We start from the raw sequence: 26778 nt of genomic DNA, 5'->3' as shown, positions 1-26778 counted from the left end.
TCTCACCCTTTTTGGAGGTAAGTTTTAATCACCAGATAATCTAAGCCATTATTCTAATCGACTCCAGCCGTTTTCACATTCTATGTCCAAACATGGGAGGAATATCATACCCACATCCTCACACTTGGAATCGTCTCGGGACCAGTCGAAGGTATCCTATCACTCTGCTTCGTGTTCCTCACCACAGCCGTCCTGGGAGGTGGAAGTTTCTGGCACAAACCTATGCTACCTACACTCGGCCTGCCGCATCTTCCACTTCTGCCAGAATCTGCCTATAATCTTCCCTTCACAACTTGGTGGATGATCTACGGCGGTATCGTCCTCCTCTTCAGCACGGTATCCAGCATAATGAACGTTCTAGAGGTTGTTGAAAAACGCAAATCCGAACGACGACAGAATTCACAGGCATACCTGGCCAAAAAGCCTACTGGCAGCAAAGATAGCGATGACGACAGCATATATAAACCACTCTACGGCCTTTTGCCTGCCATCGTACCATGGACACTACTCGTGCCATATCTATACATGCATCCGGAAATACTACATAACCACCTCATCCCGGTTATCCTGTTTGGCGGCCTTGTAAATGCCTACTCGGTCGGACAGATGATCGTTGCTCATCTAGTGAAGCTCGACTTTCCATATCAGAATGTCCTTGTGGTTCCACTCGCGGTAGCTGTTGTTGATAGCGTGCTTCCAAAGCTTGGACTATGGGAGAACAGCTTCCTAGGATCTGGATCGAATCAGGTTGCTTTTGTGTTTTCGTGTCTTGGCCTTGCGGTTGGCGTATACGGAAGCTTTGTCGTGAGTACCCCGTATAATTTCAGTTATGAATATTAAGTACTACCATTGTAATCATCGGCTAACCATTGTCTCGATACATAGTTTGATGTTATCACCAGTATATGTGATTATTTAGATATCTGGTGCCTGACCATCAAGTATCCCTGCGTTGACAGTTTGGACCACCCGAAAGCGAAGAATCCATAGTTAACCCATTTGCAATTTTGTACACGCTCACGTTGCGCGTTATGATGTTAATACCGATGGCAAGACAATTGGGGTGGATTATTAACAAACCCCTAGATACAACTTTGAACTATACATGGTCATCGCCGTTTAGGGAGTATAGACGCAGAAAGGAGTGCCACAAGCATCAATACTTCCCTACCCTAACAATTGGTGTAAATTGGAATAGGGTGGCCCAAAACCGGTATCGATCCTTAAGTTAGACTAGCAAATTGCATAGAGCAAACAGCTACACTATAGTTAAAGGTGGCCCCTAAGAGAGTACTTTTTAGTTAAAGAGTACTAGATTTACCCTTTAAGTTACCCCCCCAAGCCTCTTTTGATCTCCCCTATGCAGCGGCTATTAAGACCGTATCATTGGTGGCCTGCCTCCGCTAGGGGTGTGCATATTTCATGCCGCCTCATTCTATTGTACCAAGGGGTCCTACGTCAGCGCATTGCTGTCCTGTTGATATATCCATGCCATGCCGGTATTGAACGGATGCCCAACTTTTGAACTCCCTATCTATTGTTCCCTTCCACATGATATACCAAGGGGTACATGCGCTTGAGAGTCTACTATCCAATGGATCTGAGGATACGATGGTAGATTCAAACGCCAGGACCCTTTGGTATGCTGGCGCTTACGGTCTTTCGCCCCCAACAGGTGCCAGGTGACTTGTTTTACTCTTACAGGTTCAGGCAGAGGGCTGTTTCGGGGCCTCGCCTTCAAGGCAACCCTCGATTTGGCCTATAAAGTCCGCCATTCCCATCTAGTTCTCTTCCTCGTTCGACTGCACAAAAAACTCTTCGGTTCAACTATTCTCAGCGCATTATGCTTACCTTGGCTGTGCCTCCATACCAGCTTTAGGCCCCCTTATGCTTTATCCTACTATATATCCCACAGATATACCTACCACTTCGGACTGCCGTCGCTTTTCCTCTGAGTTCCGTTGCCATCACAAAACTACAATCTTCCGCCCAGAGCCTACGGGTTCATTGAGCCATGTCATACCCCAATTGCCTTGTTGCCGATTGCTACGATGGCTATATCAACGGCATTCACCTAAAATGGCATAGGAACGCGAAAATAAGACTTATAGACGACGCCGAGGCTAGAAACTGGAACCATCAGGCCCTAAAGGCTGTCGCGGAACATTTCGCTTATTCCTGTGCCCTGAGGCTTGGAAAGACTTCGACTGTTATCACATATGATAGCCGTACACCACCCTACGCAGTCCCTTGGGAGTATTCTAGGGACAGGATGCATTCTACAACCACCAACCTTTTGACTGGCCAGACATCTCCAGACGAACCCCGTATATCTGTGACACTTAAACCCGGTGGCATGAAGGCCAATATCTACCTCGATAATTTGGGCGATGGGGATGCCGTGTTCGACAATGTGACTGTGCTAGGAGAAGGTATTGTTCAGAAGGGAAAAACAGCCCCCGACCCAGCTCTCTCCACTGGTACTTATCAGTTTCCCCCACTCGTATGCTAGATAAGCTTCTGCTATCATCAAGATACTAGCACGATGTCGACGTGACTGCAAGTATTATATACAATATTAGCATCCTTCGGTGGCTGGGGAGGGGGGTTGAGCTTCAATGATTTACCAATCTTGAAATATCCTTACATTTTTTTTCCCTTTGTTCAGTTAAGCTCTTGTTCATAGTTGATATGAAATTGCCGAATGAATTGAAATTAGCTGACTTATTTAGTTAAAAATAGCCTCTAAGAGAATATCTGTTAGTTAAACTAGCATTTAAGATGCCTAAGAGTAGGGTTAGAGATCAGCCTAGAGGCCTAAAGGCTTAAGGGTAAGTAATGACCCCGGCCCGGTTCGACGTCTATGCAGCCTCATGCGGTAAAAAAACCGTATGACAAGAAGTAGGTTGGTAGCGATGAGACACAGGGAGTGAGCGGCTCCCATCTTAGCCAACTACCTTCCAGGATGTCTCTGCAACAGCTGCTATTTGTGTAAATAGCAAGGGAATATGAACGGAGAATTATATAAGGTTATCATGACGAGATAACAACGGGAAGCGGGAACTAGGTGGCTGCTGGATAAAATAGCCGGGAAAGAGCCTAATGACAATGGATATCAATGAGCGCCATGAAGGAAGGGTCCCGTAGAAGTTCCTTTGCAGTCGGACGTTTCTCAGGAGAAAGTTGGAGCCCTTTAGATAAAACGGATAATGCGTGTTTTTGCTCAATTGGACTTGAGTTAGGCCTTTTACGAAGAATTAACTCTTTAAGCTTAGATTCAACGTCGGGCATATCGTCCTGATTATACCATGAATCAAGGGTTTTTTCAGGAGGACAGTAATGACCCTTCCACTCTGCGGGCATCGGGCCTAAGATCTGGACCATAGTAGTCGCCACCCCTCCCGTCGCCCATGTGTGGAATGGCAACATTCCAAGGTATAGCTGCATAAAGATGCACATGTAGCTCCACATATCACAGGCAAAGCTTGGATCGTGGTTGTGAAGCCGTTCAGGAGAACAATACTCAATAGGTGGGCGGCCTTGTTGAGTGACGGGTGTGCCTGCTCTCATGGCAAGACCAAAGTCGCCGAGGTAGAAATCCTCAGTCCGTAGATCGTCCGGAACCTCTATCGGCTTGACGACCTCTCCTTCTCTCCATGGTTCGTCCGGTATGGCTACCTTCAGAGGACGGCCAAGTAACTTGTACTTGGTAGCTTTATCGAATTTCTCGAGAGGAGCCATACCCCACATAATATTTTTGTTATTAATATCTATAGAATCATTAGCACATGGACAAAAATAGCATCGTTTTAGGACTTACTCACCGCGGTGCACAATTCCACCTTCATGTAGGTTTGCCAAAGCCTCTAGTAACTGCTTCGCGGCTGACATGCGAGAAGCCATAGGTATCTCCCTTCCAACTAGGGCGTCGAGACACGGACCAAGTAAGGGAAATACAAAGACTCTGTGGTTAGAGTTTCTGCCACGAAGAAAAAAGGCCGATTGGGATATAACAAGTCCAGTCGTATTTTTCACAGCCTTCTTGATTTCCTCTAGTGCACGGTGTTCATGTTCTCCTGAATCGCCCGCAGTCATGATCTTGAGAGCCACGTTCTTCTTGTTTTTGATATCGTAGGCCATCCAGACAGTGGCAAAGCCGCCGTGTCCAAGTTTATGCTCAATTAGATACGTTTCGTTGAGCAGTTCTCCGATTCGGATGGGATAGTATGGTCGTGAGCTTTCATCATATCGATATGGGGATTCAGAATACTCTGTGACTTCGTCGTCAGAGTCCACAAACTCGCCATGGTCGGATGTGTCAGTAGCGTCGGATTTCTGAGACATCGCCGACATATTTGAAAGTAATGCTCGAAGAATTTAAGGTATATGTGTTGAAGCTGGCGATTTCTATGCACTCGTATGAGGTGTGTGTAATATACAGGGAGAACTAGAGTGACTATGTGTAAAAGACTTGACTGAGAGCAAGGAATAGAGTGAAAGAGGAGAATAAAGGAAGGGCGAGTCTGAAGGGTGTTATATACAGACAGACGCCGTGAACTAGCAAGGCATGTAGATGGTTGCCTGCTTAAGCGCCCACTTATCACACCTGAGTCAAGGGCCACTCATTGTCGATGCACTGTGCCTCCTGCGGGCCGTAACATGCATGATGCTATGCTGTCAAGCTTGTAGATAGGGCCATAGGCCTGTAAAAAGCAGCTATGGCGATGCGTACGTTGGCTTCACGGTTGAAGTTGTAAGTTGTCCGATTGTCCCTTTTAGGCCACCGATATATGTTTATATCACGTGAGATAAAGAGTAACTCCCTGCCAAACAACCCTGTATAAACATGACATGAAAGAGTGTTGCCATCTAAGAGACTTTAGAGGTCTGATATCTTTAACGGCATTTACTGCATTCTACTGGCCTATTCATGATACTTTCGTGATATCTCCTGCTATATATACCCTCTCCTCCTACTGTCCAGTACATACGACCACAGGAAGTGGAAAACAGAGCTTCCCGTCCGCTCAGCTGTACTTAAGCCACTTGCCGGTCGGTTAGTAGTTGGGTGGGTGACCACCAGCGAATCCCGACTGTCGTATGTTTTTGTTTTTTGCCCTTTGTCTTCTTTTTTACTATATAATCGAATACACATGAGATCCGATAGTCACCACTACCAGCTCGGAGGAATCCAATAATGCCTCCAAGTATCATCTGAATTTGCGTCTTTGAACTTCTCAATCGTCCCCTCTACGCCTTGCTCCCCTACCGGCCAAATACCAGCCTCAATCAGCTCCCTCCACGCATCCAACAGCCTCTCCATCCGCTGTGCACGATAGTCGCCCCCAAATGAGAAGAACCCGTGCTGGAATAGCTTTGATGTACTTTCTCGGTCTATCAGGTCCCCAGCACTATCCCGCGCACCCTGTGAAGGACCGATGATATCCCATTCTCGTAGCCCAAAAGGTAGGAGTAGCCGAAAGCCCTCGCCAGCAACTTGCCCAGAATCTATAGCTAGGCACTCACTGTAGAGTCCTGCGCCGATAGGGTCACCATTGGCGTTGATACTGGGAGAGAACGGCTTGACTGACTCCTTGTCAAGGCAGGCTGCCTGCTCGCCGGATGCTGCAACGAGAAGGACTGGTGGGATGATCTTGTCGCCACTACCATCATTTATACCGCGGTTATTCCTATCGGTATGTGCAATAAGAAGCGTCTGGCGTGCTGCAAACTTGGCCTTATCATGCGGAACCTCTAACCCTGGCGCAATAGTAGTAAACCGCGGTGTACGTATGCGGGTTAAGATAGAGCGTATAAAGCATGTCTGTGGCACCAAGGCCGTATCAAGCTCTGCATGTGTAAAGAAAGGGGCCTCCCCGTCAATATCCAGGAGCGCAGAGGGTGCCATACGGGCCTCGACTGCAGATATAAGTCGATTAAAGGCCCGTACAGTACTATCCACCTGTTTCGGGCTAAATGGATACCAACGCCAGATACTAATTGCATCCCATTTCCCGCTACCATCATTAGAATCGGGTACAATTTTGCCCACTTGTATCACCTCAATCCAGTTACTCAACATAGTCTCGAGTGGATGCCACCGGTCCTCGTGCTCCTCAATTGGGAATATCGAATCCTGCACCTCAATGGCCATTGCCATCGCAACCCGGTGGCGCTGCTGATCATATATAAGTCCTAGTTCGTGGCAACCTAGCTCAAAGACTCCTTGGTAGAGCAGGAGGTATCGTGGGTAACCCTCATCGATTTCCTCTTCGTCGAAGCCAATATAACCGTCGGGGTCGATAAGGCGATCAGGCTCTGGTATACCGACAGCCCAGTAGAAGAGGTATGCATCTCCATTCCCCGTGTCCGTAAAGATAACAGAGTTAAGGAATGCCTCGAACGAGGGGTTGAGTTTGTCGCGAATATCAGCCAGCTGATCACGATAAAAGGATGCATAGGAGGGTCGGGCTAAGAGCTGGTGTATTTCGTCTTTATTATTCTTCGCCAGCCAGCCACGGGTGACTAGATAGTTGTGAAGTCTTGCGCAACGCTGGATATCCAGTGCTCCATTATCCTGTGCTGGGTTGCTAGGCGATACCAGATCATCTTTGATGTCGAGAGGGTCGTGGCTAGGCATGATCAAATGCTGTAATCATAGAACTAGCTATTTGTATAGTTCGTAAGTGACAGGAGTAGAAAGGTTAGAGCGGCAGATAGGGGGGGTTATTTTTTACGCACTGGTTGGCGTTGAGATAGTTAATGACAATAGGGCGTCCGCCGGGTGAGACACTCTCACGTGTTAGTTAATTTTTCAAATCTGTCACTTAAAACATGGCAAATAACAGCCTAAGTGTGATATCGACTTCTTCACCAATTTTGACCCCGTTGTGGCAGGCGACAATGTCACCGATGACTTTAAACCCAGCTCCAAGAGTTCCTAATCACAGTCAGGTAAGTTGAGAATCCGCTCCATCTCATATTCTCCAAGTTACCATGGACTAATTGCACTTTGATTGAGTTCAGTACTCCAAGCCAAAGACGAATCCTCTCGAGTTACCCGGGCCCCGAGTATTGAAGTATAAGCACACCTAGGGACAATATAGCATGAGAGAATAGTAAGAATGGTAAATTTAATAGCCTATACGTCAGGTCATCATATTGTTAAGAAACAAAATGAACTCGCCGCCTATTCTCGGCTCTTGTCTGCTCTGCCCGTATCATTTCGTCACAGCATTTCTCACAAATAGGCATGCCGTCAGCAATATCTAGGTCTCGATGCACCGCTCGATTGCCACTACAGAGCGTACACGCTGCCGTAACGGTACTCGTCTGCGCATTTTGTCGAGGTGGTACGGGATTGCTAGCCATACCCCTTTGAATACCGCTTCTTCGTCGTTCACCATAGGTTTGCCAAAATTGATGCATTCCATCTTGTGAGCGAGGGGAACTGGAAGATGTGTGGTTGAGATTAGTAGGTGCGGCACGAGAGTTTCCGTACTCGTGGTTAATGTCCATGACTTGATGGCTCTCCTCCACTAGTGAGTTCAGGATGGCGGTTTGAATGTTTTGTGCCTCTCGTGCTGAGGCTACATTGGAGGCTACAGCCGGAGTGACTGCTGTCACGGTTGTTGCTTGTGTTTGGGTGGGTCGTGGCTCAGTATCATGGGCAATTGTGTCCACGGGTGATATACGGGCAGCGTAGTTATGGGGAAGTTGGGGTTCAAACGGCGCTGTTACCATATATCCGGTCCGCCCATCATTGGTGGACACAAGACCGTTAATTTGCTGTATACTATAACCAGGAAAGAGCGTATATGTCCCTCCAATATATGGCACAGCCCCAGCTGAAAATGGTGTGGGCCTGCGTGGAGAGGACGATTGAGCAGCGCCTATTTGACGGGAGAATTCTCAGTTTTCTTCAGCCGTTGAGAAGTATAGTATAAACGGACACTCACCGGCCGGTAAGCCGTGGAAGCCGATTGGGGTGAACGGCTGTTGCCCTTGTAGGTTCCCTTGGTGGTTTTCTTGGTGGCTCCCTTGTCCAGGCGATGAGCCTGGAACAAGAGATTGGAAGGGTATCTGACTATATGGCATTCCTACCCTGGACATATCATTCACTCCTGAGGAGGGAGTGTGGTGTCGCTGGTGATTCATTTTCAAGAGTGAAGTTCTTGGTAGAAGTGAGTGACGGGTAGTTCGATGTTAGCGTGGATGCCGAAATAAATATTAAGGAGAGATCTCTTTGTCCTTATACTCAAATGGAGAATTCCAGCAGGGCAGCTCTTAAACTAAGGCTCCCTCCGTCAAAAAATATCCCAGTCGGACGACAGTCTCGACTGTACGGTTTGTTCCGTAACTAATCAGCGGTGACTGAGCGACAAGGTAAGTGACGAGTCAAGTCACAGACAATGGTATCACAGTGTGTATATTGAATATTCAAGAGTATTCACATTCTTGAGTAGTGTTCTCGAAGCAGCATGTTTTGAAGAAGAGAGTAGAGGTCGAGCTCTCTATATAGTGTTGCAGGCGTGGTTTGCTCTTGCAAACTGCAAGCATATCAAACAACAACCGTCTAAACAGCAAACATATGCTTCTCTTCTCTCTTCTCTTCTCTCTTCTCTTCTCTCTTTTCTTCTCTCTTCTCTCTTCTCTTCTCTCTTCTGTCTCTTATTATATCTTGTCTGTTGTATCTTGTCTGTTGTATCTTGTTCTTGTTCTTGTTGTTGTCTGTTGTAGTTGAAGTCGTGAGCTGCCTAAAGCGGACTAGTGTATTACATAATCGACTATACCCGAAGAAGCTAGCTAAGCGAAACCAGCACAAACTCTGGCCAAGGGAGGGAAATTTGTGTGTGGTCAAACCTCGCCAACTTCGCAACGCACACGATCTCCGTCCTCCTCCTCTCTCCCTTTCTCTCGCTGACCGTCGACTCTCTCGCAAACCACCTCTCCGAAGCGCAACCCGTCACATCTCTGCTCCAGACAAGACATATTGAGTCATCATGGTACGTCTCCTGTTCTTCTGGCGATACCGCCGATGCTCGTCGCTGGATGAGCTCTCTGAGTCAACCTTTGATGCCGCCGCCGGTCCCATGCAAAGGCCTTCAAGACGGACACTAGAAGCTAACGGATATCGATGAATAGGTTCTCGCGGTCGACCTCCTCAACCCGCAGCCTCAGTCGGAGGCTCGCAAGCACAAGCTCAAGGTATGTGCTTCCGATATCAACCTCGCCTCGTCGCATATCACCGTCCCGTCGACCTATCAAAATTACATCGAAAATCTAACATCTCGACCCTTTAACCCCATATAGACCCTCGTGCCTGCTCCCCGATCCTTCTTCATGGACGTCAAGTGCCCCGGTTGCTTCACAATCACCACCGTCTTCTCGCACGCCCAGACCGTCGTCATCTGCGCCGGATGCTCCACCGTCCTTTGCCAGCCTACCGGTGGTAAGGCCAGATTGACCGAGGGATGCTCGTTCAGGAGGAAGTAGAGGAATGACCTAACGCCAATCAAAAAAAACATGTGTCAAAACGGGATATGAAAAAAAAGATCACAGTGGAATCTGTCATAAAATAGCTTTCTTTACGACGAACAAAACAACCGCCTCGCAGACCCCCCCTCTCTTCCACACCAGACCACAACCCAACAACTTAATATCTCCAATACCAAAAAATGTGAAAAAGCTTATTTAATTCAATATGGCAGCATTTCGTTGTCGATTCTTTTTTTCCCACTATCCCGAATTCCATGCTTCCGCCCTCGAAACCTGCTCGATGATACCAGACAGATAGAAGATGGAGATGATCACCTGTTGCCTTCTTGTTTCTCATGTCGACTGTGTCTATACGTTGGCAAAAAATATGATGGATGGCGGGAGTTCCGGATATCTGGCAATCAAATCAGAATCTTTGCTTTTGTTTTTGTTGCTCCTTTACTTTGACTTCTTGTTACTCTTCGACATTCGCATCAATGCCTAGCTGTTGACCGTCTTGCATCCTGGTGGGAAAGTTCGAACTCGTGATTTTCAGTATATTTGTTGCCGGCATTGCTGCGGATAGAGGGATGGAGGAGACTAGGTCGAATTCTTCAATGATATACGGGTACAAACGTGCGCATGAGCTTCTGGTATCTCCGTGCCTGCGGGGCTGGATGGACTACATCTCTCTGGACGCTAATTGCCCCGATTCCAGGACATAAGGTCCGGGTTTACGATCCAATATCAGAAGCTATGACTGCGGATGATGATGCGACATCCTTGAAGTAATTCCCTCACATGTCACCTCTGCTCTTCATTTATTGTAGCCGTGCAAAGAAATCAGAGACTGTATACATAGTGATGCTCTTTTTCCCCTGCGTAGGAATGTCCAACCCCTCGGCTGAGATTAGATTTTAAGCCTCAAAGGCGGTGTAACCTGGCTATCAAAAGTGCCATGGCTCGTGCGCGTCTACTATGTATCTATGAAACTTCTGCTATAGATAATAGGACAGGTTAGCTGGGCTAGAGAACACGCACATAATCCCGGGTATGTACCAAAGGGGCGTTTCTACTGTATGCTTGTAATAGCTAATATAATTGTGTTTGTATTGCAGCCACCATAACTAATTCTAATATGTAGTTCTCAGGTTGAACCGGCTGGTATAAAAGACCAAAGTGAACGAGAAATGAGGTGGTTAGCTTAAGTGAATGTTGTGTAAGGACTAAAAAAGAGAAATAGTATTGACGGGGAACAAGTGAATGGGGTCCCGTCCAATACCCTCTCCCAATTAATCCCTATGTAATCAACTTTCCACCTAGCCCATGCTATGATGTCGTTGCACGAGTGAATATCAGCCTTGCAAATCAGGTATGATCGACTCGCTGATACCTATCTCACTCATGGCGTCCAATAATTCGTCGAGAGTAGTGGAAGGCCGAGTCGCAGACAGGGCATCCAACGCTATGAATTCCCCCCAAGCGCATAGCTTCAAGTTGTTCTCCTCCACAATGTGGTCAGACCAGAGCTTCACGGCCTCTCTGCAGATGGCGTTCAAGCCCTTAAGGTCGCCCTCATGAAGCGCATTTCTAGCCCTATAGATAAAATCTGGGAGTGTGTTTTCGTCGTCTCTAAATTGACGAACTTTGGCCGCTTGAAATACCCAGAGTAGGTTCTCGAGTTTCGAAAACGCTAGCATGATTGTGCTCGTGCTTGCACGGCCACCTGTAGAGGTGACCAAAGTTTTCCAGAGATCTAGTTCCTTCAAGAACAAGTCATACATTGGCATGTCGTCGTTTGACACTTGAGAACCCTTTAAAGGGACAAGAGTTTGTCGACTGGAAGATATATCTGTAATGTAATCAGATGATCGAAGGGTATCCCACCCACTTCCCCATTCTACAGTTTCGATAGACGCGTTAGTAACAAACTGGAGACCACTAAGCCAGCGAAGGGCGTTGACCGAAAACCCTAGCACATCCCCCAATTCGGAACAGAAGCCATGTTGGACCCGGACGGAGACGGATAAGTTGTGGATATTGGGTTGAACCAACTTCAACAGGGATTCAAGTTTTTGTACATTGTCTGCAACCATGTAGAAGGAGCCTTTAGTCTCTTTGTCCTGGGATAAATCCGTCGAGCCGATATGTATTTTTTTCCGAGGACGTTCGAGGTTGATAAGGACATGGAAGGACCTCATTTTTGAAAAGTTAATCTTTCCCATAGGCACATCGATAGTGGTACATTTAAGGAGAGGGTGCTTTGGAGCTCCTAGGAGGGCGATAGGGCGATATGGAGACACTGCTGACTTTTCGAGCTGAGGTTTTTCCTTGACCAAGTTCTTAAAATAGTTCCAATCCCAAAAATCGCCCATCATAAATACCTCCTCTGGGCCCACTTCAATTGTAAACTTGGGGTATCCGTAAAACACAGATGTGGCTTCGTCGTGGATTCTGCGATTGACACGGAATATGCTGGTACGCTTGCCTTTAAGGATACGATTTTCTGGATGTGCCAGCTTGTAAGGCCGGGGTTCAAGGAACAGCTGTTCGTATATTCTCAACCTCAGCTCTGTTGGAATGCTCATGAAATAGCAGTGCTTTGCTATATCTTCATGGTTAGGGCAAAACCTAAATTCACCTGGGCTCCATTTGATGAGCCCCCCACACTCGAAGCCGCAGGATAGAACCGCCTTGCATCGTCCAGCCGATGGAGCAAAGGGACGGTGCATGCCGCACACTGGTAGTCTGCCAGGGTTTGTTCCATTTGGCTCTATTCCATTCCTACCCTTATAGCGACAAGGCCCACCCTTTAACGTAGTGACCCTGCAATGATAAAGATCTGGTAGGTGTAGGAGGCACTCTAGTCGATGATTATTGGCATGAATCTGCGAAATTGAAAAGGCTACCGCGGGTGGAATGAGCTCGGAAGGCATGGCGGTGGTTTGAAGGATTTATCTACTTCCAACTTGGTCAGCAGCGAGGTGCTGGGTAGATAGGCGTTCCTTACCTTGATTCAGTGCCTATAGAAGACAAAAAGCATATGTCGATATATGGTTAGAGCACACTTGGGGAAACAGGGCATGGATGTAACAGATAAGGTGCTAGCTCTCACTTCTTTTCTCAAGAGCTAAAGTGAAGGTAATAGAGAAGCAGGTAAGGGAGAGGAGAAGAAAGAGAAGAGAGTCAAGCGAGAGATGGCTAAATGGGGCGTCTTGTCTTCATTTAACTAGTAATGAAGTCTGGTGAATTCCAGAAATTAAGCGAACACAGTGTTGGTTAGCAACACAGAGGACAACCAAAGAAGTTGAAGAATCCATGGATGATGTACCATAGCAGGCAACCTGGCCACAAGCCAAGGCTTTCTTTCGTTTTCTCTCTAGCTAAATGCTAGCAGGTTGAGGTATCAAGGGCTCTAGAACACGCGTCTGGCGTTTGTCCACAACACTCCATGCGGCAGGACACGACAAATTTGAGACTTGGTATAGGTCGATGTTGGCTCTCATCAAGGAATCGTCTTGCTGACAAACAGCGTTTGGCACTTGACTGAAAAGCCCTAGGTCGCTATCCAGCTACTCGGTATTCACCGCGTCTCTCAGTGAATAGGAACAGGTGGATGGGTATACATAGATCACTATCGTCGGTCCATGTGAGCATAGTGGCATGGATAACTATGATCGTAACCTTCGTATAGCATTGACTAGATGGGATATTTTAACTGAGAAGAATAAAAGTGCTAATGGGATATCATTGGGTTAACATTATTGATATTGATGCCGATGTTGTTGTCGATGTTTTCTTCTTTCGCGTCTATCCAAGCGCGTTCTGGTCACATGACCGAATAGCCACGGATAAACATATTCCCGACGGGTTTATAGAAACCGCAACGACATGTCAATATCAACAACAGAGATGTGAGATCAGACAGAGATGACGGGCGCCATAAGTAGCTATCGTGGCTCCTGTGGCCTTTAGTCTGAGGCATATACCCCCAATTTACCCACAATGGGTTCTGAAGGTCAAATAGACCTGCCGCCGTGGTTCAGTCAGGGGCTCACTTGAACACAAAGGCCGGCTCCCGCATCCTGCGGATCAGCTGTCTCAACTCTTGCTCCGAAATCCCTGCATGGGATACGAAAAATCGAGCATCCGTATTATGATGGTAGTTATATTTGTTGCCATACTTCTCCAACCGCCACTTAAGCAGGTTCTCTGCACCCATCGGCACCCACCTAAAATCTGCCCCCTGTGACAACAGAAACCTCGCCCTTAGACCACCGCCAAATTCCTTGAACGTCTGCTGCAACAAACTGTGAATCCCGTTGCAATCGAACCGCGCACCTTGTGAAAGGAGAAAATCCACCGGCAGACTGTCGCCGTATTTCAAGAACTTCTGCTCCAAGAGCAATCTCGCTGCCACCGGCACAAACAAGAATGATGCCCCCCCGAGACGTAAACTCCGACATAGCCGCTGGCATGTGGGACACTCCGAGCAACACCTTGACCATCACATGTGACAAAGATACCACGTCCAATGAATCCAGCTTCGCATCTCTCTCTGCTTTTTCTCCTTCAGAAAAATGAACACTCAACCACTCAACAACATCCGGTCGAAACATCCCTCGAAACCGATCACTAATTTGAGTAAAGCTCAGGTAGTCCGCAAATTCCAGCTGTCCAGCCACCAACTGCAATATCTCGATAGGAAGACTATCTATCCCCCCCTGAACGACGTTCTGTGGTTCCTTGGTTAGGATATTATCTGTCACATCTTGTAGATTCGGTCCCTTTGTCCGCCTAAGCAACGACTTCAGCCATTCCATCATCTTCGACTGAATATGCCAACCGATTACCAGGTATTGTTTTTCGCCTATTTTGCTTCTGCTTGATCCTTCTCAAGGCCCCTTCTCTCCTTTCACAACGGCCACACTTTTGAACGTAAATGGATACCTCTTATTATTAAAAGACATAGTGTTGGAGAGGTGAAGGGGCGTACTTATACCCCTTAATAATATCTTCTCACAACGATTCACTTTGTAATTTAGCACAAAGTCCCTTCCGTGACAATGAACTCCCAAATAACAAACAACAAAGGGTGTAGACTATTCACAGTACGGATATTTCCGTTTCCTTAAAATAATGCGTGACTTCGAAGGTGACCGATATTCTAGTTCCAGTCGACACATATCTACCTACAGTACTAGAGGGCTTCTGAAAAATATTTGCCTATATAAGGGGGGCCTTCGACTGTCAGCCAAAGAAGTCTAAAGCCATCAAGCCATAAAAGACAGTCGGCGTAGCTCAAGACGCCAGGATAATTAATATAATTAATTTAGATATGTCATTTAAAATAACTACATACATAGATGGAGATTGACAGCGGGAAAAGGGGATTCAGTAAAACTCGGAAAGCTACACTGCATTCATGGAAAGGAAAATAATTATAATAAGGTAGACTTCTCTCCTGCAACTAGTTCGAGACTTGAGTTTCAGTAATCTTGTTGAAGATGGCAGCGTATCTCTCCCCTCCGTTAAGGTAACCTTCCACCACAGTTGGCATGTACCCTTTGCTCCTCCAATCATTAAACACCTTCACATATTGGTCGGAGGTCAATGCCCATTGACATTCCGGCTTAGCAGCCTTGCTATCAACCTTCTCGAAAATTCCAGCAAACCAGACCTGAGTCCCGACGTTGTATGGGCTGATTTGCACCGGGTAATATCCATCTTTTCTCGCCTCGTTAAATTTGGCCTGGTACTCGGCAGCAGTCAGGCCAGCATACGCTCTCCAGGGAAGACTAGACTTTTGCTCCCACACGCTGGCGAATTGCTGCTCTCCATTAAAGCCGTACCCGCTCAGGCTTTTAAGCCTGTAGCCCTTGCCCTCGTACTCTTTGAGCGATTTCATAAACTCATCACGGGACTGATTTGTAAGTTCTGCCCATGGGATATTGTCGTAGTTCTGCTCCCATCTAGTGGTAAAGTAACGCTCACCGAAAGCGCTATAGACATTGACTTGGAGAAGTCGGTATCCGGCCTCTTTTCTTTCCTTGAGGGCCTTACGGTAATTGTCGATTGAATTATCCCAGTACACATGCCATCCTGGGTAGCGAGGGGGGCTATCAAAGACGGCATTGAATATACCGGTGCCATTACTCATGGCGAAGCCCGAGAGATAGGTGGGGCGCCAGTCGAGCGTGATGTAGCCGTCGATTTTGTCGCGAAGAACATAGCGACCGATGCCGTGGAAGGATGCCCAGAGTTTACCTTCGACGACAGTTAGGAAGGAGACTGCAAAAGCCAGTAGCGCTGTGGTGAAGATCTTCATGATGTTCAACAGAGGATAGTGCTTTTCGAGTCAAGTACTAGGGGATTGGAATAGTGCTTTTCGAATCAAGGACTGGATGAATAAAGAGGGTTGGATGGGCGTTTTTAAACCAGGACCAAGTGAATAGAGAAGGGATGTGTTTGCTCTGGTAAAGGGATATATCGCCATCTTTATATTGGGTGACACGGCCTCTCGACCCGTAGTAAACCCCTCATGATATCTGTAGAACTTCCCCTCGCCATCGTCTTGATCTAATGCATCGTGCCGGATACAACGTCGGCTAGGGGGTATGCTCGCAGAACATGTTGCGATAAGTTGGAGCATATCCTAGTCACGGCTCGGGCCCATGGCACTGTGAGAAGATATGTGTTATATGGTGTGGGTATTGGACATTTTACCCAAGCCCGCGCCGAAGGATGGGTTCCTATCTGGAATATTTGTCTATCAGTGGCGTATTGGGGCCTATTTCGTGTATCCAGGATGAGATATAAATATGCGAAAAATACCCGCAAGCCTGCAATCCAACAATTGATCCCAACAACTGGCATTGCGCGCAGCGTAGTAGTCTATAGACCTTGCTCATTCTCAACATGGGAATATTAATAGCAAGAGTGCTATTAATTTACAGGCATTGTGGAAGAATCGGAATCCAAGAAGACCAGGTTGTTTATTAAATATTGGCGACGGGGGGTTTATGCACGTAGATATACATCACGTAAATATGTAAATCCTGGCGACCTGGACTGATCCTCCTATCCACGGCGCATGAGTAGATATCGAGACTTGGAACAAGAGGGATTTTTCTCTTTTCTCATGATGTTGATATAAATGTCGTTTTGGACTTTGAGACAGCTCCACCTAGTTTCATAATGAGCAACGGAGATGAACAAAACCACGCCTTAAAGCGTACTCCGTATTCAATTTGTTACTTACCTAGCTTGAGGATAACATCTCCCTTATACTCCGTATTCTATCCGTGGAAACTCTGACTGAAATCTCGGTTGGTGGAGAGATCGTTCCCACGGTTAGTCGTGTCCTTTGTGTGATACTTTGTACAATAACTATATCCGTACGGTTGGTAAGCAACTGGCTAGTGAACCCCTTGTTTATAGCTCCGAAACCATGTCTCTGCCACCTGGTCAGAAAGGCCTGTTCAAGGAAGATATACGGGAGTACTGGTGTCCAAGCCCGGCGTATCTCCGACGCTCCCGGAGACGCTCAGCCTGAACTCGAGCTAGAGTACTCCAGAGTTGCCTGGAAGCATCCCAGCTCCATATCCCTAAGAACCCCCATTGGCAACGAACAAGTAGTTTAATGCATAACGCCTTGATGTCCCTCTTCTGACGCCATAGAGTCTCAAACATTGGTCAACTATCACGGCTCGCCCTTCTGGATGTTTTAGAGCGGACCAGGTGAATCGTGGACCAAACGGAGTAACTTCTCCTTTTCCCGCTCCGTTCATCATTCACCGTAACCTGACGGATAAAAGGGCCAGAAGTGCCCTCTTCGCTTCACTTGTTCTTGATTCTATCTCCTCTTTCTTTAGCTCTCATCTTTCCTCAAGTCTACAGCAGTTTATACACTCTCACCTGTGTTGTCGAGGATACTTTACGATCTATCAAGATGCCTGAAAAAAACTCCAGCAGCAACTCTAGTGGCAACTCCAGCGGCAACGGAGGGTATACGTACAAGTCATCCGGAACAAACGACCAGGTTGGTACTGTCCATGACATTGAGTCTCAATTCTCCGGATCCTATGGAATTCCCCCTAGAAAAGGAGGATATATCATTTGATATGTTCTCAATCCGACCACTTGTAGAGCAAGTTGTCTCTGTGCTAGCATCTAGACTTCTGTCGGTGCAGATATCTTGATCGGGCATGGAGCTCTATGCCGACCAAAAGGCCCTTAGAGGGTATCATAAACTGATTAGTCGTGCATTGTCCGTCATATCCTGAGCGTACTATTGACCGAGAATAGGGTAACCATTATTGTGCTCGCGACTATGGCTCCTCAGCCGCCAACTCCAATTCTTACCACTACTCCAACACGTATGTACTTTATCGTCCTTCTGCTAATTCTTCTTGAAGAAAATGATTATTGGATGTTCAGCTATCTCCCTTGAAGCAGTTTATTGAAACTATAGATTCGTGATAGATGCTGACCTTATATATATCCTTGGTAGCGATGGATCGTACTACTACAGCAACCCCAATGGCAGCACCTACTACAACAATGGCCAGGGAGGCTCCAACTACGCTCCTCCCGGCGGAAAGAAATAAATGCATCGCCTCACAACGACCTAATCTAGTGAGCTGAGGAGGTCATGAGATAATTGGTTTCATTTGTTCTAGCGAATGCCGTGTTGAAATCCCCTTTATCCCTATGAAAGGGGTTCTTGGGGCCTATCCACGGAACACTCCAAGGAATTTTTACTTATCCAAGCTTCTAAGAAAATCAATGCAAAACAGACTGAATTGATATTATTACCGCATTGCAACTCCCGTAGTGCCCCTCATTATTGACACCTGCTCTGAATCATTTTCTAGTTGTATCCCACATTCTCACAAACTCCTGTTTTTGTTTAACCCCTAAGCCAACTCTCTTCACGCGCCCCAGCCGAGCAAGCGAATCTCCAACAAGGAAAATCAACTTCTGCTGCTCAAGATTTAACGGAGTATCAGATTCGATACCCAGGCTCTGTAATGAAACATCCACAGTATTGCCCCGCACAATACTCTCTGCAATCCTCACCCGGATGAAATGTGTTGGTTTACTCAGTAAATTCCAGATAAACCTTACATATGAGCCTGGGATTGGCGTTGTAATATCAGCCGGCTCATAGCGAAGATTGATTGGGAAAACCCTTGCTGATGGCGGCGCCGAGCAGAGCGAAGGGCTGAGCTCTAGAATACCCTTGCCATTGGTGGTAGTGCATTCGGGAAAGACAACAATGCAGCGGTTAGGGTATTGTTTGATCAAAGTTGCTATATCCGTTAGATCTGCCCTGGAATCTTGGGGTGGTGCTGATTCCGGTGAAGAAAAGGCGCGGAAAATTGCCTGGAGTAGGGAAACCTGCTTCACTTTTTGCGTAGATGGGTATGAAGCTGTGAAGATTGGGTTGAAGATTGCTGCTAGGTAGAGAACGTCGACTGGGCTGGTGAAAGAAGAGGCGATTATGGTTCCTGGCCCTGGCAGTCGAGTTTGCTGATGCTTGGCCAGTGATCTAAATATTTAATGTAAACAGGTGATCGGAAATAACGGTAACTAGGAGTGATACAGTTTATCTTACCCTCTCTTCACGCCTTCAATTTGCAAGTCCACCCACCATATGCCGGGTATTCCTAATATTGTCCACAGGGATACCTTCTTCCCCAAACTCCCGATTGGAAGCCACTGCAATACACAAAAATAGACCATGCATGCCGATATTAACAGTGGAAAGCGTACGATGAATAGAAATGTGTGAACCAAAAGAGATATAGTCGGAGGATGTCCAACAACAGGTAGAAACGGTGCGATGCCCGACGCTGTATGATGCCGGCACTTTAGTACCAACCTCTATAAGAATGATCAAATTTGGGCTTTTCAACCACGCACCTCGATCCCGAAACTGGGAGTACTTCTCCATGGTTATAGCCTACGAGAGCCCGTTAGAAAGCGTATCCCTGAGTATAGCTCCCCAATTGAAAACATACCTTCACACCAGTCACTCTCAATAAACCAACCTTTGCAGTTGAACAAGCTGGAAGGTTAGCGCACTTGTCATTCTCCTATTCGTCCGGGACCAGCAGCTCGATCGTCCAAAGCACCTATCTACCACCTTCGGCAACGCTCTTCTCTATGGTTCACCGGTATGCGCCAACATAGACGTTCAGTTCTGTCGAGTTGTCCTCTTCGTCCTGGATAGTTCGACCTTTCACATGCGACAAACAACTCGCCCACCAACGAGCTGACCTGATTACATAATCACACACCTAAATTTGGGTTAATCACGTGAAGTTGAGCCGCATTACGTAAGATATCTACAATGGACGCTTTTGGTCTCCGACAAGGAAGATGGTGAAGAAAGACAACACTGCGCCCTCTTTATCCCAGCGAACAAGGCCACATAACCTAGTAACAATATCTGTCATGGGAACCAAGTTCTGACTTCGCTTTTTCTTTTTTGCCCCAGGTTCGAACCCCAATGACTCCCTTTTTGCTTATTTCTATGCCTGAGCTGGAAAATAGATGTTCCGCTCTTCGCTGGGATTATGTCAGAGCCTGACTGGATATCAAGCCATCTACGCACCAGCGAAGAGGCTACAATAACCTAATCATCGTGAATAGCACCGGAACCTGGTTGCAACTTCGTTTTTTGCTCCAGGTTCGAGTACGATGACCCTTTATGCCCTCTTTTCCTTATAGCTGAATATGGCCGACGGATAATAGATATTCCGTTACTCCGCGGTTTGAGATAAGATGCACCTGGACGAACAGTGACCTCGACAATAACGCTTAGGACATTCGTGGACCTCTCTTTTTGTCCCGCTACAGTTCCTAGGACTAGAGCAGCTGCTGCTCTTATTGCTTGAAAAATAACATCGGCTTAATCGCCCGAGGACATCTCCCGGATCATCTACCGACTGAGCCGGGAAATCAAGAGCCATGGCGAAATCAACAGGAACACCGCTTAGAATTCTTATGCTCCATGGATACACCCAGTCTGGCTCGTTGTTCCATGCTAAATCCCGGGCCCTGGAAAAACACATCCAGAAAAATCTACCTACCTACTCTGTTACGCTATCATACCCGTCTGGGCCCATCGGGCTGAGTCCGTCTGATATACCCAATTTCACGCCCTCTTCTACACCGTCTTCTTCTAACGGCGGTACTCCAGCTGAAGATAAGCCCGAAGCTTTTGCCTGGTGGCGTCGTTCGGACTCCATCGATCCACCTGAATATGTTGGACTAGAGAAAGGTCTGGCAACGGTCGCCCGTGTACTCGTAGACGAAGGACCGTTCGATGGTGTCATTGGATTTTCCCAGGGAGCATGTTTAGCAGCCATGGTAACCAGTTTGCTTGAGCATGATCGGAGTAAAGCGTTCGCCTACTTCTCGGACCCAGCAAATAATCAGCAACAGCTAGTCGCGCAGCTTCCGGGTGGGAGTCAACAGAATCCTCAAAAGCCACCACAAGATACAGGGGATAAGAAGATGGTGACTGGAATCCCGTTTCCATCTTCATTCGCCGATATAGCTCATCCTCCAATGAAGTTTGCAATTTGCTATGGTGGATTCATCGCTCCTGGAACCCGGTATCGGGCCTTTTATGAGCAGCCCAAGATCCAAACTCCAGTGTTACATGTTTTAGGTACTTTGGATATGATCGTGGAGGAAACGCGGAGCAGGAAGTTAATTGAATCTTGTGCTGGGAACCCTGAGTCAGATGGGAAGGTTTTGTGGCATCCTGGTGGTCATTTCTTGCCTAGCCAAAGACCATACTTAGATGGAGCAGTGCAGTTCATTAGACTCCACTTGGAAGGGTTAGACGGTAACGGTAACGGCAAAGGGGACGACGGCGTGGGAGTTGAACATATGGATGTTCCATTTTAACGGTGTTTACGGCAGCATAGAGCTATGGCCAATTGCAAGATATAGATAGAACATATTTGCCCCTAGATGTATATATGATGGACCACTTAGACTAGGCGGCCATGGGATAGAGCATTGATGACTATATTACTCGCTACTTACGTATAGCATGAAACGGACTTGGGATGGGGATATGATATCATGTAGAAGAAAATATCATTAGGCAAAGGCGGCTGTCTATGAGCATATTGTTTGTTATACACATCAATGCGCTTTGATATTCTGTAGGTCGCTAACGAAAATGTCTATCAACGCGCCTTCGTCCTTTCCGAGCCCTTGGACGGAAGGATTCGAGCCATCATCTCTTCCTTGGTGATCAAATGATCGATCCTCTCCAACAACCCGAGCAAGCTCTTCATGTTACTGCTCCACTCGTTCAGCACGTCATCGGCGTCGCGTGGTTTCGCAAAGTTGACAAGTCTGGCTGGGCGATCGATCTTAGCATAGATGGTCTTCGAAGTGACGAGATCACTGATATATTTCTCAGTCTCCTCTTCGTTCAGATCGAGGAGCTCGGTCAGGCGGCCCATCTCGATGCGTGTGTAGTATTTGGCAACAACTCGGACATTGTGCTCAATAACACGCTTTCGGAGATCTTGCCAGCGCTGGAATGGCTTGTCGTCAGCAGTGTGGTTGGTGGTGGCGTCGAACACATCGGTACTGCAGAGATGGGGCCCGAATTGCTCAGCGACCATGGGCCAGCGCATCAGTTCGTTAATTGTGAAGAGTTTGATAAGTCGAGCCTCAACAGGAACAAGGGAGTTTCGTGTGTCGGCTTGAATACGGTACAGGAGATCCGACTGCTCGTTATCAAAGGGTGAGAGAATAACGTAGTAGATGACCCGTTGGAGTACCTGTAAGGTCTAATTAGCCTTCTGTATGCAATGGTAATCTGGGGAAGTGTTTTACGGGAGACTTACCGCACGTAGCTGTTCTGGGTTTTCTTCAACAGACGCGGTGTCGAGTACCTGTCTGTAATGTTTGCAAACCTCAAGATACTTGCTCTCATGGTTTGCAAGGATAATCTGTTGTTCGTAATACTGGAGCTTCAGATCTGTGACATCATCTGGCTTCTCGACTGGTGGATCATCAGGCTTGCGTTTCTTTTCCTTCTCCTCAGCTTCTTTATTATCCTTTTCGATTTGTTCTGGGGTCCTCTTGGGTTTCCGGGCGAAGAATTTCGTGGTGATCTTGCGGCTGAGGATGTTGGCCTGTGTCCAGTCCTTCTTTGTTATGCAAAGTGCAACCTGCTCTAGAATGAATTCCGTCTTTTCTCTTCGAGCCATCGATCCAAAGGTTTCCACCTGCAGCTCGCACAAGATATCCGCAGCAGCATTGATATCGCCTTGGCTCTTCTTAATGTCGGATAACGCGCGGGTTACTCGTGCCCTCTCAACTTCGACGAAAATCTAGTAAACCCACAATTATCTCGTTAGCATTCATTCATACATGAGTGAGCCTCGTTAAAAGATGTGGTTGGAGCTCATGTCTAACCTTTCCTTCAGTGACTGTCCTCAGCGTCTCGATCAAGGACAGTTTGACCTCCGTGCTTGGAGTCTTGTCCAGGAATTCCATCACCACCTGGACCATCTTCGTTATTGCCTGTTTGAGTTGGCCATGCTTCTTTGAGAGAGCGATAACTTGTTCGTTCAACAGGTCCCAGTCACCGGCATCTTTGCAAATGGTGACGATGCCGACCAAGAGTCTCGAGGTGGAAGGGAGATCGGATGCCTTGAATCTTCAGTTAAAATCTTGTACTGGTATGGCATCGTGGAATGTATCCTATACCTGTCGTGCTTGCTTCTCTAGCAACAAGAGCTTGTCAAGTGCGCCTTGTACGTTGGTCTGCGGACATTGTTTGTTAACAGTGAAACCAGCTGGATTAAAAAGAGAAGATCATACCTTAGCAAGCGCTTCAGCTTCCGGAATCTGTTGGTCAACGTCCTTCGTAAAGTCCTTGTCGGGTTTGAACAGCGTGCCCTCCGACATGATGGATGTCTGGTTGACCTGGTGTCTTTTTGAGGGTTAGAGCGAGATATAGAGAATGTGGCAGTTCGAGATGAAGCAACAGAGAATGAAACAGCGTCTCTTCAGAGCTGGATACAAAGGAACTGCGTGTAGCTGTCTGGAGAGCTCTCAAGTTAACTCGTCTGCGTTGCTCCAGCTTCCCTTCTTGAGCATCAACAAGCGTCGGATGGAGGCCTTGGCAGTGCTTATGTAACATCGGCGGCAAAGGGTTATGCTTACCAATATTCAACCATGGAAGCGCGCGCTTATTATTGCCCACTTCCGGAAATAATCACGCAATCGACCCAAAGGATGAACAAAAGGCAAAGAGAAGATATATATAAGCACAGGGAAAGGAAGCATCACGAACTTATCGTATAACTGTTGTTGATATACCGCTCTACTCATATTTGACTGGCATACACGCCTCCATACCCATCCCTGCATGGCGCCAGCCAGTGTATAGATCACCATTTTGATATCCAACTTTAAGATCTGAAGCCGAAAGGAGGCAATATATCGGCCATCGTGCAAAGGACAGATATTATCAGATACGACTCTTTTATGAACTCGTTAGCAGCCTTTAATCCATTCATTAATCTATTTATCGGACCTCGCCCATGGTTGCAACTGTCTTGCCTCATGCTCTCATCATTTACGCTCTTTAAGTTATCGACATATATTTTCCGAGATTAGCTTCCCATTACCATTCAACTTGAAGTCAGTATTCCGGAGAGGCGCCAAATTGCATTCTTTTAAATGGCCGCGATGAGGGATTCGTCCATCGACTGCCAGAGGCGAATTCCACTCCTGACTGCAGTAAATGCAACTTCACAAGTCCATTTGATAGTCGGATCTGATCCGTTGGCAGCTACACGCTGTACCAAATCCCTCGACGCAGGAGCAAGGCCCATCTTGATTTGCCCGTCCGAAACCAAGCTTCCATCCACTCTTGCTGAGAGAGTCGAGGCTGGGCGGGTCCAGTGGATTCAGCGGGAGTTCCAAGACATCGACCTCTCTACATTGGGTAGAGATGAGGTAGACTATGTGGTTGATGCTGTATTCGTGACACTGGATAGAACAAATCCCTTGAGTATGAATAACCCCATATACTTACCGTCAAACTCCTATTTCGAGTTCTAATTTGAAAGTGTAGGCCGTCATATATCAAATTTGTGTCGGAGGTTGCGCATCCCCGTAAATGTGGCTGATGCGCCTGAACTATGTTCTTTCACATTACTTTCAACGTATTCTGATGGGCCTCTGCATATTGGAGTTACGACATCAGGAAAAGGAGGGTCATTAGCTTCTCGGATAAGGCGAGAGATTGCCTCTTTCCTTCCATCTGGCCTCGGAGAAGCTGTTGGCAATTTGGGTATCCTAAGAAAACGTATCTGGGAAGAGGACGCTATCGAAAATGAGGCAGACAAGGATCACTTTGAGGATGATTCTGACGACTCGACTGCACAGAAACATACGTTCAACACGTTGGTGGTAGGTGACGAAGCGGCTACATCGAAAACGAGAAGGATACGCTGGCTTTCACAGATATGTGAATATTGGCCCCTTCGTCAGCTTGCAAGCGTAACCCTCTCAGATGTGGAGAAGATGCTTGCTGCGTATGGGGCTGACAAGTGTCCCGTCACCAGCGGTAAAGGTGCAGGCCAATTGTCGAAAAAGGGAAAAATCATCTTAGCTGGTTCTGGGCCTGGTCACCCTGATCTGCTAACACGCGCAACATACCACGCCATCAAGAGCGCCGATCTTATATTATCGGACAAACTTGTGCCAGCGGCCGTGCTAGACCTCATCCCGCGAAGAACAGAAGTCCACATTGCACGCAAATTCCCCGGCAATGCAGACAAGGCCCAAGAAGAGCTCCTGGTATTGGCGTCCGAAGGCTTATCAGCAGGTAGAACTGTGCTCCGGCTCAAACAAGGAGATCCATATCTCTACGGACGCGGTGCCGAAGAATTCTCCTTCTTTCGAAGAAAGGGTTACGAGCCCATAGTCCTTCCGGGAATAACAAGTGCCTTGAGTGCACCCTTATTCGCCGATATTCCGGCCACCCATCGAGGAGTTGCAGATCAAGTTCTGATATGCACTGGAACAGGCCGCCATGGGGCAGCACCCTCTCCACCGGGTTATATTTCAACCCAAACGGTAGTTTTCCTGATGGCATTACACCGACTACAGTCATTAATTGAATCAATGACGGTCCATCCTGTCGACGACAAGGGGGAACCCACTATTCCCAGAGTTTTGTGGCCCAAGGATACACCTTGCGCTGTAGTAGAAAGAGCATCTTGTGCTGATCAACGGGTGATCAGGTCAACGTTGGAACATGTTTGCTCCGCTGTTCAAGAGGAAGGCTCGAGACCACCGGGTCTCCTTGTGGTTGGTAAGAGCTGCGAGGTCCTCCATCAGACGGACCAGAAGTGGGTTGTCGAGGATGGGTTCAAGGCGCTGGACGGCCTCAATAATGACATGAATTTGGATACCATCACGGCATTGGGAGGAATTCAGGATGCATAATTGGACATGTATAGCTTCTTTTTGCATGTCTCGACAAAGGTGGTCCTTGTGCATTCTATGTAAAATATACCATGGTTGGGGTTCGATCCACACAAATTCTTAGGTCTATAGAGGTGCCTTCTAACGCTGACATGATATATCTCTTTAGATTCTGTAAATAATAACATCTAATGCTGTTTCTGTTAACGATGAAGTTGACGTCGTAAGGATGTCAACAGTTAACACGTGATGTTACTCATATAAATGATGACTAATATGGAGGCCTAAGCTAGAACGCGCCCTAAACCTAAAACTGACAGGACTTTCGAGGCGCATCCAAGAGCCTCGCAGCTTTCTTTTCTCCTTGAAGATCGACAGAATATCCAGCTTGCTTCACCCGGGAACACTGCAGGAGATATAGTCGCAGCCTATACTCATACCGAAGCCTTGCGCCCAAATATTTCTTAGGCTTTGGGATCTACAGAAGCAGCGTGCCAGCATGTCGTCATTCAATAAGCCATACGTGTCTGATGGCCAGATACTGGAAAGGTAGATATCTGCTATATACCTTCTAAGCGGTTATATCTACAAGGATAAACGTCATCTAACATTTCTTGCGGTCTAGCCCACCTTTCACGGCCAAGGCACGCCGCTTTCTTTATGCGGTATATATGTTTCTAGGCCTCTATTTTGTCAGCCTATTCTCAGTATGTGATACCCCGGTCTGCCAGCTTTGGACTTGAATGGACAGAATGGATCAATTTCCGTCCCTGGAGCATTGTTATTTCCAGGACGGCGAAATGGAAGTTCAAAAGG

The 26778-nt window shown here is 47.1% G+C and overlaps 7 protein-coding genes and 1 non-coding gene across 8 annotated transcripts; 4 read left to right on the top strand and 4 right to left on the bottom strand.

Moving 5' to 3' along the window:
* Nucleotides 1-3099: 3099 nt before the first annotated feature.
* On the bottom strand, nt 3100-4353 carry GIQ15_05119 (protein kinase domain-containing protein; the record flags this gene model as incomplete). Its single annotated transcript, XM_033552536.1, has 2 exons — nt 3100-3770; nt 3825-4353. 2 exons carry the CDS (start codon nt 4351-4353, stop codon nt 3100-3102), a joined length of 1200 nt encoding a protein of 399 aa, XP_033406266.1.
* Nucleotides 4354-4989: 636 nt separating this feature from the next.
* On the top strand, nt 4990-5105 carry GIQ15_r0022. The gene has a single exon (XR_004500591.1). It is a non-coding gene; the product is annotated as a 5S ribosomal RNA (ribosomal RNA).
* Nucleotides 5106-9002: 3897 nt separating this feature from the next.
* GIQ15_05118 (40S ribosomal protein S27) lies at nt 9003-9495 on the top strand (the record flags this gene model as incomplete). The annotated part of the gene is made up of 3 exons (XM_033552535.1): nt 9003-9005; nt 9145-9207; nt 9313-9495. 3 exons carry the CDS (start codon nt 9003-9005, stop codon nt 9493-9495), a joined length of 249 nt encoding a protein of 82 aa, XP_033406265.1.
* A 1337-nt stretch (nt 9496-10832) lies between these two features.
* GIQ15_05117 (uncharacterized protein) lies at nt 10833-12065 on the bottom strand (the record flags this gene model as incomplete). Its single annotated transcript, XM_033552534.1, has 1 exon — nt 10833-12065. The coding sequence occupies one exon, from the start codon at nt 12063-12065 to the stop codon at nt 10833-10835; it is 1233 nt and encodes a 410-aa protein (XP_033406264.1).
* Nucleotides 12066-14947: 2882 nt separating this feature from the next.
* On the bottom strand, nt 14948-15805 carry GIQ15_05116 (uncharacterized protein; the record flags this gene model as incomplete). Its single annotated transcript, XM_033552533.1, has 1 exon — nt 14948-15805. The coding sequence occupies one exon, from the start codon at nt 15803-15805 to the stop codon at nt 14948-14950; it is 858 nt and encodes a 285-aa protein (XP_033406263.1).
* Nucleotides 15806-20454: 4649 nt separating this feature from the next.
* On the top strand, nt 20455-21402 carry GIQ15_05115 (dihydrofolate reductase; the record flags this gene model as incomplete). Its single annotated transcript, XM_033552532.1, has 1 exon — nt 20455-21402. One exon carries the CDS (start codon nt 20455-20457, stop codon nt 21400-21402), a length of 948 nt encoding a protein of 315 aa, XP_033406262.1.
* Nucleotides 21403-21689: 287 nt separating this feature from the next.
* On the bottom strand, nt 21690-23430 carry GIQ15_05114 (26S proteasome non-ATPase regulatory subunit 12; the record flags this gene model as incomplete). Its single annotated transcript, XM_033552531.1, has 5 exons — nt 21690-22295; nt 22362-22850; nt 22936-23172; nt 23230-23286; nt 23344-23430. 5 exons carry the CDS (start codon nt 23428-23430, stop codon nt 21690-21692), a joined length of 1476 nt encoding a protein of 491 aa, XP_033406261.1.
* A 777-nt stretch (nt 23431-24207) lies between these two features.
* Nucleotides 24208-25983, top strand: GIQ15_05113 (uroporphyrin methyltransferase; the record flags this gene model as incomplete). The annotated part of the gene is made up of 3 exons (XM_033552530.1): nt 24208-24541; nt 24605-24942; nt 24997-25983. 3 exons carry the CDS (start codon nt 24208-24210, stop codon nt 25981-25983), a joined length of 1659 nt encoding a protein of 552 aa, XP_033406260.1.
* Between the last annotated feature and the right edge of the window lie 795 nt (nt 25984-26778).

Source organism: Arthroderma uncinatum (genome assembly GCF_011692745.1).
Source record: "Arthroderma uncinatum strain CBS 119779 chromosome Unknown scaffold3, whole genome shotgun sequence".
In the NCBI taxonomy this organism is placed as follows: Eukaryota; Fungi; Ascomycota; class Eurotiomycetes; order Onygenales; family Arthrodermataceae; genus Arthroderma; species Arthroderma uncinatum.
Note: the sequence above shows the minus strand (reverse complement) of the source record. Positions and strands in the feature narration are given on the sequence as shown.